This window comes from Globicephala melas, chromosome 12 (assembly GCF_963455315.2).
Source record: "Globicephala melas chromosome 12, mGloMel1.2, whole genome shotgun sequence".
In the NCBI taxonomy this organism is placed as follows: Eukaryota; Metazoa; Chordata; class Mammalia; order Artiodactyla; family Delphinidae; genus Globicephala; species Globicephala melas.
In genome coordinates this window covers 14,850,119-14,863,168 of record NC_083325.1, presented here as the reverse complement: position 1 = coordinate 14,863,168, position 13,050 = coordinate 14,850,119, and the positions used below count along the sequence as shown (strand labels likewise).

The 13,050-nt window shown below is 55.0% G+C and overlaps 2 protein-coding genes across 7 annotated transcripts; one reads left to right on the top strand and one right to left on the bottom strand.

The window, feature by feature from the left end:
• The first annotated feature begins 133 nt into the window (after window positions 1-133).
• On the top strand, window positions 134-3,164 carry RNF181 (ring finger protein 181). 2 transcript variants are annotated; one of them, XM_030837502.3, is made up of 5 exons: window positions 134-289; window positions 1,363-1,493; window positions 1,677-1,786; window positions 1,970-2,044; window positions 2,313-3,164. In XM_030837502.3, exons 1-5 carry the CDS (start codon window positions 204-206, stop codon window positions 2,370-2,372), a joined length of 462 nt encoding a protein of 153 aa, XP_030693362.1. In that variant the 5' UTR covers window positions 134-203; the 3' UTR covers window positions 2,373-3,164. The 2 variants fall into 2 exon arrangements, with proteins under 2 accessions (XP_030693362.1, XP_030693363.1); XM_030837503.3 differs by lacking the exon at window positions 1,970-2,044.
• Window positions 3,111-12,172, bottom strand: TMEM150A (transmembrane protein 150A). 5 transcript variants are annotated; one of them, XM_060309191.1, is made up of 10 exons: window positions 12,053-12,143; window positions 7,990-8,073; window positions 7,582-7,789; window positions 6,533-6,712; window positions 6,044-6,091; window positions 5,617-5,703; window positions 4,908-4,975; window positions 4,476-4,603; window positions 4,103-4,280; window positions 3,111-3,881 (listed from the first exon to the last, which is right to left on the bottom strand). In XM_060309191.1, exons 1-10 carry the CDS (start codon window positions 12,114-12,116, stop codon window positions 3,640-3,642), a joined length of 1,287 nt encoding a protein of 428 aa, XP_060165174.1. In that variant the 5' UTR covers window positions 12,117-12,143; the 3' UTR covers window positions 3,111-3,639. The 5 variants fall into 5 exon arrangements, with proteins under 5 accessions (XP_060165174.1, XP_030693356.2, XP_060165175.1 ...); XM_030837496.2 differs by lacking the exon at window positions 7,990-8,073 and having other exon boundaries at window positions 12,053-12,172; XM_060309192.1 differs by lacking the exons at window positions 7,990-8,073; window positions 12,053-12,143 and adding an exon at window positions 11,210-11,337.
• Window positions 12,173-13,050: the final 878 nt, after the last annotated feature.

Below are 13,050 nucleotides of genomic sequence, written 5' to 3'. Positions count from 1 at the left end.
GTTTCAGCCTTTGGCCACCTGACTTAATTGAGCCAATGAAAGGTGAGAAAATTAATACTTCCGCTTTCCCTGAGGCGAAAGAGCCACTGTGCCCGCCTTTCAGATGCTATGATTGGTCACCCTCCCTCAACTCGCCAGTTTATTGGCCAGCACCGCGAGGCTGAGGTGCAGCGGGGTCTGAGGGCAGTGTCAGGCCCGCTGCCATGGCGTCTTATTTCGATGAACACGACTGCGAGCCGTTGCACTCCGAGCAGGATGCCCGGACCAACATGCTGCTGGAGCTCGCCAGGTGGGTGCGCGGGGCTGGGAGGTAGGGCTCACGCAGCAGGTTACTGGGCTGAAGCTAGCTGGAGAAGGCGGATTATCTGGGGCAGTAGATTCAGAGGAGGACGGATAAATAATCTGGAGAGTTAGTTCCACAGTGAGATTCGGGGGAAGTCGATCATTTGGATCGTCCTTGGAGGGGCCCGGGCAAGGGGGTTCTGGAAAAGACGAGCTGGCGAGTCGGGGGAGTCGGGGCCGCAGGGCAGTGGGGCTCTAGGAGATTCTGGAATAGGCGGGTCATGGGGGCGGGGTAGGGGCTGTGTGGCTGTGAGTGGGCATATTCGTTAGGAACTCCAAGCATGGAAGCCACACTGCCACTTGGAATCTGGCTTTACCAGGTCATTCCTGCGTGGCCTGGGTAACTTCTCTGAGCTGTTGTCTCATGTGTAAAATGGGAATAAACAGCCTGCGTGCTTGGGGTTGTCTGATGGCAGCTGTAAGCCATTTCCCGCTGTGCTTTTTACGTAGTGAGCACTACTGAGGCGTAGCTATTAGTACTAGTAGCTGGGCAGAGTACTTATCTGTTAATGCTTAGTGGACTGCGGGGGCAATGAGAAAGTATGGGTTTTTTTGTTTTTTGTGTTTTGGCTATGCTGGGTCTTCGTTGCTTCACACGGGCTTTCTCTAGTTGTAGCGAGCGTGGGCTACTCTTCGTTGCGGTGCGCGGGCTTCTCATTGCGGTGGCGTCTCTTGTTGCAGAGCATGGGCTCTAGGCGCAAGGGCTTCAGTAGTTGCAGCACGCGGGCTCAGTAGTTGCGGCACGTGCGCTTACTAGTTGCAGCACGCGGGCTCTAGAGCGCACAGGCTTCAGTAGTTGTGGCACACAGGCTCAGTAGTTGCAGCTCGTGGGCTCTAGAGCGCGGGCTCAGTAGTTGTGGTGCACGGGCTTAGTTCCCCTTCAGCATGTGGGATCTTCCTGGACCAGGGATCAAACCCGTGTCCCCTGCATTGGCAGGTGGATCCTTAACCACTGGACCACCAGGGAAGCCCCAAAAGTATGATTTTTCTTTGGTTCTGACTTTGGATTCTTCTTCCCAGGTCCCTTTTCAATAGGATGGACTTCGAAGACTTGGGGTTGGTAGTAGATTGGGATCACCACCTGCCTCCACCTGCTGCCAAGACTGCAGTTGAGAACCTCCCCAGGACAGTCATCAGGGGCTCTCAGGCTGGTGAGAACACTAATTCTTTCCACTATTTGGGTCAGGTCTGCCAGACCCACCCCCTCTGGAAGCCAGACTATGGTCTGGCCCTTTAGTTTTCCAGGCCAGGTTGGGGCAAGAAGTGTCCTTCAGGAATGGGAGCTGGGAGGTAGGGCCTATAGCAGCTCTCCTGATTAGCACTCCCTCCTCAAGAGCTCAAGTGCCCCGTGTGTCTTTTGGAATTTGAGGAGGAGGAGACTGCCATTGAGATGCCTTGCCATCACCTCTTCCACTCCAACTGCATTCTGCCCTGGCTGAGCAAGGTACTGCTTCCTTTTTCCCAGCCCTCACCCTGCCCTGGGCCCAGTTCTCAAGCCGCTTTCTGTTTGTGGACTACTGGGGGGATCAGAGACGGGAGAGGGATAGGGGTGGGATTTGGGAGCTGGAGACGGTTTTTAGCTTATCAAGACCAGACCTGGGCTCGTACACTGCACTGCTTTTCCCAGACAAATTCCTGTCCCCTGTGCCGCCACGAGCTGCCCACTGATGATGACACTTATGAGGAGTATAGACGAGATAAGGTAGGGGGCTGGGTAAGTGGAGTGGGTGGTGACGGGGCTCCCTGAGTCCGTCCTTGATGCTCTCGTTCCCCACCTCAGCAAGCCTGAGTAGGCCTCATGGTCCCTGACTCTGGCGGCCTTTCCAGTGATTTTAGTGAGGGGCAAGAGCCTTGGCATCGCAGGTGCCCAGGGCCTGAGAACAGTGAGCCAGTCCCACGGTGGCTGCCCTGTCCCTTCACCCACAGGCCTCGGGGTACGGCCCCTGCCCAGTGCACCCTCTTTCCTTCAGGCTCGCAAGCAGCAGCAGAAGCACCGACTCGAGAACCTCCATGGAGCCATGTACACATGAGGTGGCTGGGACGGCACACCAGTCCTCCACAACACCTTCCTCGTCTGCCTCGGATTCTCATTAAAAGTTTCTTTACCCATCCTGCCGCTCCATTGCTCACAGGCCTGGGCAGGGACTCTGTACTCTCCAGTGGGTCTCTACTGCTATGGGGGAAGGTGGTCCTGAACCGTAGAAGGTACCAGGCTGCCAAGCCTGCTGGCCTCAGGGCAGTAGGGCCCAGGTCAAGCACTTGGCCACCGACCAGACCAGCCAGGGCTTCGGCCTCTGTGTCTGCAGTTGGAAAGCAAAATGTGTCAGGGTCTGGCAGCCAGTAATTACTTAAAAACGGTAAAGAAAAACTAGCCCATCTCTCTCCCTCCCCCTGCAATCTTTAGTCAACCTTAGAATCCCAGGGGCTTTCTTTAGCGTCACTGCAAAGACTGCTTCTAACAAACATTTCCAAGTTATTCTCTGTATCCTCCCTTCCTCCTATCCCTTAGTGTGGAATCAAGCTTCAAACCAGACTCTGAGCAGGACAGGAAGGGTGAAAGGATGGAGTCGGCTCTTTAGACTGTTTAAAGGCCCAGAAAGGGCTTCAAGCCCTTGCCGGGTATTTGGATAGCACTTGGCATCCCTCGTTTTTCTCAAAGAGCAGCGGGCACTCGGGACCCTCCCTGGAGGCAGAGGCTTTCTCCCATCCTTTGCCTAGGGAAAGCCAGGATCAGGCCCTCTCCGACTCTCCAGAACAGACTACAGACATGCAAATTAGAATTCTTTTAATAGATATATATATAAAAAAAAGTACTAAAATACCCACGTGGTTCTGCTGTGTTATTTGCCCTAAAGAAAGGGACAGAGTGAAGAATCCCAGTGCAGCTCAGTGGGCCCAGAAGTGGGCCTTCCCACAGACTAAGGAGTGCTCACCCCCGCCCCCAGACTGCTGTCCCTCTTGCTGTTCCCAGCCCCCAATTCCTGCAGCAGGAAACCCCAGTGGCACTGGGGGAGTAGAAGGCACCTGAAGGGCTGGCTGGGTGAATGAGGATACGTGACCTTTAAAACATAAAAATAACACTGCGGTGTGGGGAGCAGGCTGTGCGCAGCTTGGGCAGCCGCCAGGGCCCGCTCCTGTATGGCACAGGTGGGTGTGGGATGGCCACTCCTCCAGGAGCGAGGAAGCCTCTGTCCCAACAGAATACTTTCTCAAAATCGTTTTTTGGTACAAAATAAATGCGAAGGAGATAACGGGGTGGGGAGCTGCGGAGGCCGGGCCAGCCACCCTCCCCAGACCTCAGATCATGGCGACGCTCTCAGGGGCACAGTTGAGGTGTGTGGAGGTGCTGCTGCTTCCGGACGACTTGCAGGCCCGGCCGGGGGCGGGCTGCAGTGTGGCCACCAGTGTCTCCGAGGAGACTGCCCCGAACTCATAGCTGAAGGTGCCGTAGAAGATGAGGATGTCGATGACAAACACCCACTCGCATAGGGCTGCCCCGTGCTGCAGCTGAGAGCTCTCGTGGATGAAGAAGACCCCGCCTGGGATGGGGCTAAGGAAATGTTCAGTGGGATGGGCGGCAGCCTGGCGACACCCTTTCTGCCTTCCCGGATATGCGGCTAGGCTGGGGCCGAGGACCAGGCCTCACCTCCCGGGAGAGGGGGGCAGAAGACCACCCTGGGTGGGGGCGGATCCCCATCTTGGGTGGGAGAGGGCCTGGGCTACAGGAGGAGCTCCTGGCCGCCCTGTCCTGGAAGGATACTGAGGATCAGAGAGACAAAGGCGATGGCTGCCAGCACGATCCGCAGGTAGGCCACAGCCAGGTCGTGGGGGGCAGTGGCCCCGTGGTAGGAGAGGGCACAGTGCAGGCAGACAAAGAGCAGCCCGGCAGTGAAGGCCACGCCGGTTCCGACGTAGTGCAGAGACTTAGCGTGATCCACCTGGGCCCGGAGAGAGGGGCCGACCCGTGAAGCAGCTCCCTCCACCCCGCTCCGTCCCTCCCTCCCGGGCTTTTCCCCTCCCGGGCCCTGTTCTTCCCACCCCCAACCCTGAGGGGCAACCCTCGGGAAACTGAGGGCCCCTGCCGAAAGCCTGGCTCCCTTCGGGAAGTGCAAGAGGTGGGCGGGCGGGCGCACCTGGAAGTTGCCCACCACCACCAGGCCCGCAGCGTTGGTGCAGCCTGTGATGAGCGTCGTGGTGTTGACCCAGGAACGACGGCTCTGCTCCAGGAGCTGCCCGTAGCGCAGGAGGCAGATCAGGGCCACTGGGGGAGGAGAGCACAGGTGGGGCCGGCTCTGGCCCTGGCCCAGTCCAGCGAGCCCACCAGCTTTCCCCAGATACTCTGAGGGCAGGAAGGGAACGGACAGGCGGGTGGTGTGCCCTACCAGCGTGGCCGTGTGCAAGTTAGCCTTGGGCCTTCAAGGAACGGAAGAGAAGTGGCCCCGCTGGCCTTAGCTCGTGGCGGGGTAGGCGGCGCGAGGCCAGGGCTTCCTGGGCCTCTTTGGGGAGCAGGTGTGAGGGCGGGCAGGACTGAGCGGGTTGGTGGTCGGGCCGAGGGCACAACTCACCCATGAAAGCACCCACGTTGCCAATGAGGCTGAAGAGGCAGCTCTCTGGGGGGTATGTGCCGCACTTGCTGAGAGGAGGGGGCGAGGACAGAGTGAGGTGGGGGCAGGAGCACCGGAAGGCCCCGTTCTGGCCCGCCTGCTCTCCCTTGCCTTATCTGTGCCTGTTCCTTGGCAGGCAAGCCCGACTGATGAGAAGGGCCAGGGTCCCTCACAAACATTTGGCCCTAGGCTGGCCGCACCTCCCCCCAAGGCAGAGCTGGTGTGCGTGCTGGGGTAGGCAGTGCCCAGGATTGCTCGGCAGACCCCGAGGCTCTTGGACTCCCTGAGACCGTCAAGGCCTGCAGGGGGTCTGGCTTCCCTTAAGCCAGAACTTGGGCTGGGCAAACGGAGAACTTGAACTTAAATCCAGGTGCCTCCACTTACTAGCTGAGGGACCTGGATGGATGACATAGCTCTGTCTCACTTTCCTTGCCTATAAAATGGTGAAAACAACAGCTGCCTTAGTGCTAGGAGAATTAAATGCCGCTACGCATGTAAAGCATTCAGCACAGGGTCCGGTACATAGTAATTGGTAAGTAATATTGTAATTAAGTGCTCTTAATGGAATTATTATTCCTGAGACCCAAGGACAGGCCTTTGCTGGGGGGGCTTAGTCGGGAGTCTAGCAGGGCCTTGGGTCTCTGTGACCTGCGTGGTTTCTAGGCCTTACCTGATGAGGGGGACATCGTCCAGGGTGCAGCAGGTCTTGGGGCCCCCTTGCTCAGTGGGGTCAGGAGAGCAGGATTCGTTGTAGGACCTAGCAGGCAGGACAGAGAGTAGCCTGGGGGAAAGGGGTTCCCCCAGGCCCTCGGCCTGTAGCCTCAGGCCTCTCAGAGACCACCCTCCCAGACCTCCCTTGGCAGGGGCAGAAGAGCCCACTTCCCAGGGCCCCCCTGAGACAGAAGCCAAAGGGGCGAATGACGGTGGGAAGCAGGTAGGTGGGCACGAAGCCATGCCTGGGGAGGGGCAGGCGCTGCCAATGTCAGAGAAGAGCAGTGAGGCCCAGTGTCTCCATCTGGCTCGAGGCAGCCCCGGCCCCAGAGGGAACAGAGATGAAGGGAGCTTTAGAGTGAGGCTGTCTGCAGAGTGCGCCATACCAGTTCTCCACGGGGCACACGTGGTGGTTCATCACGGCCATGGCATACCTGCGGGAGCACAACTGTCACCCTGCCCCATGATGCACCCAGCCTTCTCCCACTGACTCTTTTCCTTTGATTCTGCCCCCATTCAGCCTTATCGTCCTTTCCGGGGACTCAACTTGGGGTGGCCCTGGGGCTTGATGCTACTCTAGAACCCACAGCCTAGTCCCAAACTAGAGGACCTCTGGAAGTTGCCCTGGCTAGAAGTGTGTCTGTCAGGGCCACCCTGCTGGACAGCAGTGGTGCCAGCTTGTCCCAAGGGGCTGTGTGCCCAGGCACCAGGCCAGGCTTTGCAGACAGCCAGAGTGGCCCTGGGTACCACCCTGGAGACTGCAACAGGACAAGGGACTTTGTGTGTGCCATCAGGCTCCTGTTGGGTCCTGTCCCTCCTCAGCCGGGGTCCATTTTGTCCCCTAGTTGCCTCCCCCCATCCCCCTCTTTACTCACACAGTCCATAGGCCAGTGATGGAGAATGCTGACAGGCTGACAGGAAGGAGGATCCAGGCGGTCATGAGGGAGGGGAGCCAGGGTGGTGGTGGTGTGGGGGGAGGACAAGAGGTAGGTGGGGAAGAGGGTGTGGACCCAGCTACCTTAAGGTACTTCGCCAAAACCATCAGCTGCCCGGGCCTGGTGGAGAGAGACAGGTCAAAGTCCAGGGTCTAGTGACTGGCCAAAGCCGGTGCGGGGGAGAGGAAGGTGGTCAACACCAGATGCAGGGCTCCCGCTGCGGCTCTGAGCGCCCACACTTCGGGCTGAGCCCCCGCCGCAACGTGGACACCCTCCGGCAGCCACCGGGGGCCTCCGCGTTCCACCCAGATGTTCAGAAACGCCGCGGGGCCCTAACATCTGGAAAGGGGGCCACTCTCCCTGGCCTGAGGGTCCCGGGCTGGGAGAGGGGCTGGAGTCAGGACAGTCCAGGGGGCCAAGCCAAGGAAAGCCTGGGAGGGGATCCGGGGCTGGGTGGAGAGGCGGCCGGGGGCAGGCAGCCACCTGACCACCAGCGCCGCGGGGAAAGGGCGGGTTCACGCGGGAAGCTCAGCCCGGCCCGCTCCCGCCCGCGTGGGCGCCCGGAGCCCACGGTCCGCTAGGCCCCGGGATCCGGGGACCCGCGCCTCCGCAGGTCCGGGGGACGAAGGGGCCCAGTACGCACCTCCCCGGAGCGCCCCGCCGCCGCCGCCACCGTGTCTGCTCGGCCCCCGCGTGGCGCCGTCCCCGGCTGCGGCCCTCGGAGCTGCCCTGAATGGTTTAAAGGGTCGAGCAGCCCCTCCCCCGGCGCCCCGGACCGAGCCGCGCCGCCCGCCGGGACGTGGAGTCCGCGCCGCCCCAGCCCTGGCGCTCGCGCCCAGCCGGGAACTACAACTCCCGAGCCCCCGCGCCCGCGTCACGCTGGAAGGGTGGGCGGTACCCCGACTTCTGGGGACCTGGACGCCGAGGGCGGTGGCCTGGGACCCCAGCGGAGGCTCTGACACCGATGCGAAAAGGATAGTCCCGTCTACCTGCACCGGCGGGGGAAGCTTCGGGAGGCGGGGAGCTCCGGGTGTGCACTGCCTTCCCGCTGCACGTGATTGTCACCGCGCACGTGGCTGGAGGAATCCTCCCTCAGCCGCCGCGCACATTTTGCAGCCTGGACTGGCCGACAGTGACTTCGGGCAGCCTCCCTCCATGTGGCACCCCGTGCCTGCCGCTGTCCAAGGCGAGGTGGGTCTGCAGAGAAGCAAGCACAAAGCCTTGGCTGTTCCTTAGGAAACCAGCGCTCTGGATTTGGCTTTTGCTTCCCTCGGCTCAGCAAACTCTGGAGGAGGGCTACTTTCATCAGATACATTTTATTTTCCGGGGTACTAGTACACAGTGTACTGTCCAGAAGTCAGTGTCCAAAATGTGTTTCCTGACTGCTGAACACTCACTTGAAACAATATCCAAAGTAGACACACTTGGCCAGGTGTTGGGAGGCAAAGGAGAGGAGAGGAAGGCAGGAGACCCAGAGCAATCTGGGAAAAAGCAAACAACTGTGAGGATAAATTACCCAACAGCTTCACCAAAATTTATGTTGAATGAAAAAAATGCACAACCTAAAAGTTGAGAATTGTTTTATTCGGTAGACTTTCTGAGGACTCAAGCCCTGGAGGAAGCCTCTCGGATACCTGAGGGACTGCTCCAAAGAAGCAGGGGAGAAGCCAGGATGGGAGTTTTTGCAAAACCCAGGTATTTGTAATATCAAAAGCTTACTGTTAATTAAAGACCAGTAAACAGACACCTCAAGTTAAAGAATTAGCGCTTTTCTATGTATGGGAAGATACAAGAGTCTGGGCTCATTGAAATCATTCCTTTGATACGCACCTTAACTATCTATGCCAGTATCCTGCTTTTCTCCACCCTGAATCCCCTCAGGGTGCACAGCAGGGGATGGCCGCAGGCTTGATGGTCACATCTTTTTTCCTGACATGGCAGGAGACATTCTTCGTCCACACTTAACAGGCCAAGGGTGCCCTCCTAGACATTCTTTTCATGATTAAAAGAGCAGGAGGTCTTCCTTTCACACACTGGAAGTGTAACTGGCACTCTAAACGGCAGCCCAGCATATCTGTTGGAGCCCTTGTGAGACAACACTGGGGCTGACAGACGTTTACTTGAAGGGAGCATGGGCCCAGGCTGCTGGGAACCAGGGAGCTTAAGTTCGGCAGCACTGGTGAAGCAAATGTAATAGGCAGAAACAGGGCCCTGTACCATGGGGGAAATGGAGAAGATAAACTAACTGGACGACAGCTTGAGGAAGGAGAAACCTTTCTGGACCTAGTGGAAGGTAAAAACGCAAACAGGAAACCTGTTGGAGGGCCCTCTTCCAAATTGCATCAGCACAAGCAGTTAAATCAGGGTCAAAAAGTATGGCAGTGCACAGCGATCACCGTACAAGAAACCTGGCTGAAGGACCGGGGGGTGGAAAATCCAGTCCGTCTGCTGGCCATGCTGTGCCCCAGGACAAGGGAGTGCCTCTTTCTAATTTACCAAGAAGCACCAACTTCCTGCCCAGGAGTGTTGTCCTTGGAGCAGACACCTTTTTCTCATCTGCCCAATGGTGCCCTGAACGCTCAGCATTTCCTACTGCTTTGGAAGCTTTGCAATTTAAAAAAAATATATATTTTCTTTTTTTGATGTGGCCCATTTGTAAAGTCTTTATTGAATTTGTTACAATATTGCTTCTGTTTTTTATGCTTTGGTTTTTTGGCGGGGAAGCATGTGGGATCTTAGATCCCTGACCAGGAATGGAACCTGCACCCCCTGCATTGGAAGGCGAAGTCTTAACCACTGGACCACCAGAGAAGGCCCCTGGAAGCTTTGCAATTCTTAATCAACATTTACTATCACCTGTTGAGCTGGGTTTCAGTTCCTCTCCCACCACGATCATGGGGAAGGCCTGAGAAGGCTACTCAGGTTCTAAACTGGCCGTTCTATCCTAAAGTAGGGGTAAGGCAAGCACCCCAGAACCTTGACAAGGAGGCAGATTTGGGTTTAACGTGACAATCAGAGTCATCCCTAAAACAGAGAATTAGCCCAAGACAGAAGGGCTCTTCATGGGTAGTCGGTAGGGAGGAGTTGCGTATCAGGTAAAAAGTAGGACCAGATGTCTTTAAAAGGCCTTTCCAGCTCTAATGCCACGTGAGTCTACTTGTTATGCTCCAACCAGGACAGTTCTTAAAATAGGCAGAACAAGAGATGAGATTTCAAGTGCTGATTCTGCGCTGCTGAATGACTTTAGGGCAGCATGTAATCTTCATTTCCTTATGTACACAAGTGATTTCACAACTCTTGGCAAAAACAGTGCTATAAAAATAGTAAGTTTATTGGCTGAAAAAAATACTGTATTTGAAAAGTACCTTCCTTCCAGGATTTTCAAATAATTTCCATGTCACTTTATTCATCCAAACGCAGAAACGAAATGAGAAAAGAGAAGAATGTATAGCTTTTTACACACTTAACACGACACAGCCAGTGCAACCAGTCTCATTCTGGTGGCTCTGGGAAGGCAGAGGGGCCATTCACTCTCTTCCCTTCTGGCATCACTCCACCTCCTGGGGAAATCTGGGGTGGCTTGGTCATTTGATTCCTCAGGGACAGGAGTTCAAGGAGGGAGCTTAAAACGTTTCAGATAATTGTCACCATTCCATGGTTCTTCTTCCCAAAGAAGGCTCAGAGGTAGGAAAGTAATCTGTCCTTAGTTTTCTTTCTATATGCCCCATTTATATTTGTGACCAGCTGGGGGATCCCTACCTTACCATCCACAGATCCTGTCAGATGCACAGCAAACTGGATACCCCCCACCCCAAAGGGTTTCTTCCAGTTTCGTGGGCTAATCTCTAGATGGCAGTGCCCCTCAGAGTGGAACAATGGAGACGGAATGTCCCTTTCAGACGCTCATCCACAGGGAGAAGCATTTTTTTTGGCCACGTCGTGAGGCATGTGGGATCTTAGTTCCCCGACCAGCAATCGAACCTGCATCCCCTGCATTGGAAGCGCAGAGTCTTAACCACTGGACTGCCAGCGAAGTCCAGGAACAAGCATTTCTTATTGCCCACGTTGGTCCTACCGGCTGGCCGGGCTCCTACTCTCACTCAGTACAAAAAGCTTTGCATTCTCCTTTTCCCTTCTTGCGTTACCTTCTTCAAAGACTTCCACACTTGCCAGCTGGCTGGAACTCAAGCTTTAGTGTTTACTCTCGCACAGCCCAAAGCCCCTGCAGGCCCCAGCTTCCTTCTATTAGTAATCACCCACTGTGGCCCAGGAAACACAAAGCCTTAAAATCCAAGGCTTAGCCTTAGTAAGTGAAGATCACTTCATTTTGGATGAACGTCAGATATGCTTGTCAGGCTACAAGACTGTGTTTTTTAAGGCGGCTGAGAATATATCTAGTTAAATGAGTGTTGATTCTGAAGCAGTCTGCCGGAAAGCCCCAGCTAGTCTAATGCTGTTGCCACCGCACCAAACAGCACAGGACAGTCCTCTTTGGGACATCTCTAGAGCCTCTGGGAAATGCTCTGGAACATGCTCCTTGATGGCAAAGCACTGATATTTGAAAACAGCTGGAAGACATCGAGAGGCAAGTCCGGTAACCATACTGGATAGTACTACCTTGGACTGGGATGAGGTGTGGCAGAAGCAACGAGCGAAGCTGTAAGGCTGTCAGTGGGCTGAGGGCCATCACCAAAGAAGCATCTCAGGCACACCTGCAGTGAGGACACCATCACCACCAACAGGCCTGCTCTGAAGGACAATGCCTCATTTAAGTACCAGGCTTAGCGCTTTATATAGTCTCGTGGCACAAATTAGCTACAAATTAGAATGTTTTCTTGAGTGGAAAATATTTGATATGCACTTGATATAAAGCAAAGGGCCTCAAGAAAACGCTTGCAAGCAAGATATTACCATCATTCTCTTACCTGAGAGTGTTAGGATTACACGATAAACACACAGAAGGACAGGATAGGTACACAATTCTCACAGGAATGGAGGCTAAAATTTCAGGTGCCATGCCCCCAACCTCCTCTTCTGGACTTGTTTCTAAATTCTATAATAAATCCAGGAAACGGGCCATCCAGCCGTGAGAAGACGAACCTCAAAATATTTCCAGACTAGGAAGCCTAAAAGTTCCAGTGAAATCCTATGTCCAAGTCAGAAGATCAGCTGAAGAGCTGGAAGACTAAAATGACTGGCGCTGAGCTGCAGGAAGATTGGGGATAGAACATGGCATAGTCTCCTCGACCCGGGAGGCTCTGGAGGGTAGTTAACGTTAAAAGTCAAAAGGCACTTGCAGCCTGGCTGAATGAGGACAGACTTTCTCCTTCGAAAGCAGAACTGAGCCCAGGACTGGCAAGTTTAAGGCATTTAACCTTGGGCCAGCCCTGGGTGTCGAGAGTGTGCTGGTCCCTGGCTGCCTTCACAACCAGGTCCTTCTAATTTACCCACCTCACTCACCTTCCCCGCGAGCTGCGACTTGCTGCATTTTAACGATGGAGTCGAAGTAGCTGCCTTGCCCCATTTCAGAGGGGGTAGATTTGCAGGGGTGTATAGGGCATGAACCAGAAGTGCTCTCAGGTGTCCTTTAAGAGAAAAGCTGCTGAGAGGGACCAGCCAGACTGATCTTGAGACCCTGATGAGGAAAGACCTGTGGGGCAGGGGGCTTTGGTTTGAAGAAGTCTCAGTGCTCACGGGCTCACTTAAACCCCATACTTCAAGTCACTGAGGTTAGGCCCATTTGCTGGAAAACTGAAGTGGCTTGGAACTGCAGTGCGTGGGATCGCTTGTGGATTTCTCAGACTGTAGCCCAACCCTGCATTAGGAAAAATGTTCACTTAGGTGAAAGCAGTGATATTCCTGGGATCTTTATTCTCAGGATCTACTGGGAGTTTTATATACTCTATACTCCTGGGAGGTAGGAAAGGAGAAAGCACAGAGCAGGGGAAGGGCAGATGAAGGAGGTTTGTTTCGCTCCCTCTAGGGCTCTCTTCAGGCTTTTTTTTTTTTTTCTTTTTCCCAACTAGGGCTTGAAACAGACAATTATTGCTAATGTTGAATTTCCCTTTGTATGTACATTCAAGGCTGTTAAATCACATTTGGAAACACGGTTTCAGGCTTGTTTTGATAATTCCCTTTTAGCCTGAACAGAGGATGGTCTGTTCACAGCTAGGGATGAGGCTGGAAGCTGGAATTCTGTAGTCCGAACCCTGGCAGGTTTTGCTGCAAGAAATCCTCACAGTTTAATCCTGGCATCATCTTTCTAGATCTCCTTACCTAGACTGTGTGAAGCGGTGGAGCATGGGAGAAACCTGCAAAGACCACGGAAGGGGAGGAAGACATCCTCACAAGTAGGCGTCAAAGAAGATCATCTCCCTCGACTGGTATCAGAATTACTGGGAGAGCCTGTCAGGAAGGTAGACCCCAGTACCCCATCTCCAAAGTCCTGAGCATCCGTA

What these genes read in the sequence shown, in the direction of transcription:
- RNF181 (XM_030837502.3), top strand. Translation starts at nt 204, where the DNA reads ATGGCGTCTTATTTCGATGAACACGACTGCGAGCCGTTGCACTCCGAG. An exon ending in ATGCTGCTGGAGCTCGCCAG is followed by an intron (nt 290 to 1,362) that starts GTGGGTGCGCGG and finishes TCTTCTTCCCAG; the next exon opens with GTCCCTTTTCAATAGGATGG. An exon ending in AGGAGTATAGACGAGATAAG is followed by an intron (nt 2,045 to 2,312) that starts GTAGGGGGCTGG and finishes TCTTTCCTTCAG; the next exon opens with GCTCGCAAGCAGCAGCAGAA.
- TMEM150A (XM_060309191.1), bottom strand. Translation starts at nt 12,116, where the DNA reads ATGGGGCAAGGCAGCTACTTCGACTCCATCGTTAAAATGCAGCAAGTC. An exon ending in AGCTTCCCCCGCCGGTGCAG is followed by an intron (nt 6,713 to 7,581) that starts GTAGACGGGACT and finishes TCTCTCCACCAG; the next exon opens with GCCCGGGCAGCTGATGGTTT. An exon ending in CAACGTGGGTGCTTTCATGG is followed by an intron (nt 4,604 to 4,907) that starts GTGAGTTGTGCC and finishes CTCCTCCCCCAG; the next exon opens with TGGCCCTGATCTGCCTCCTG.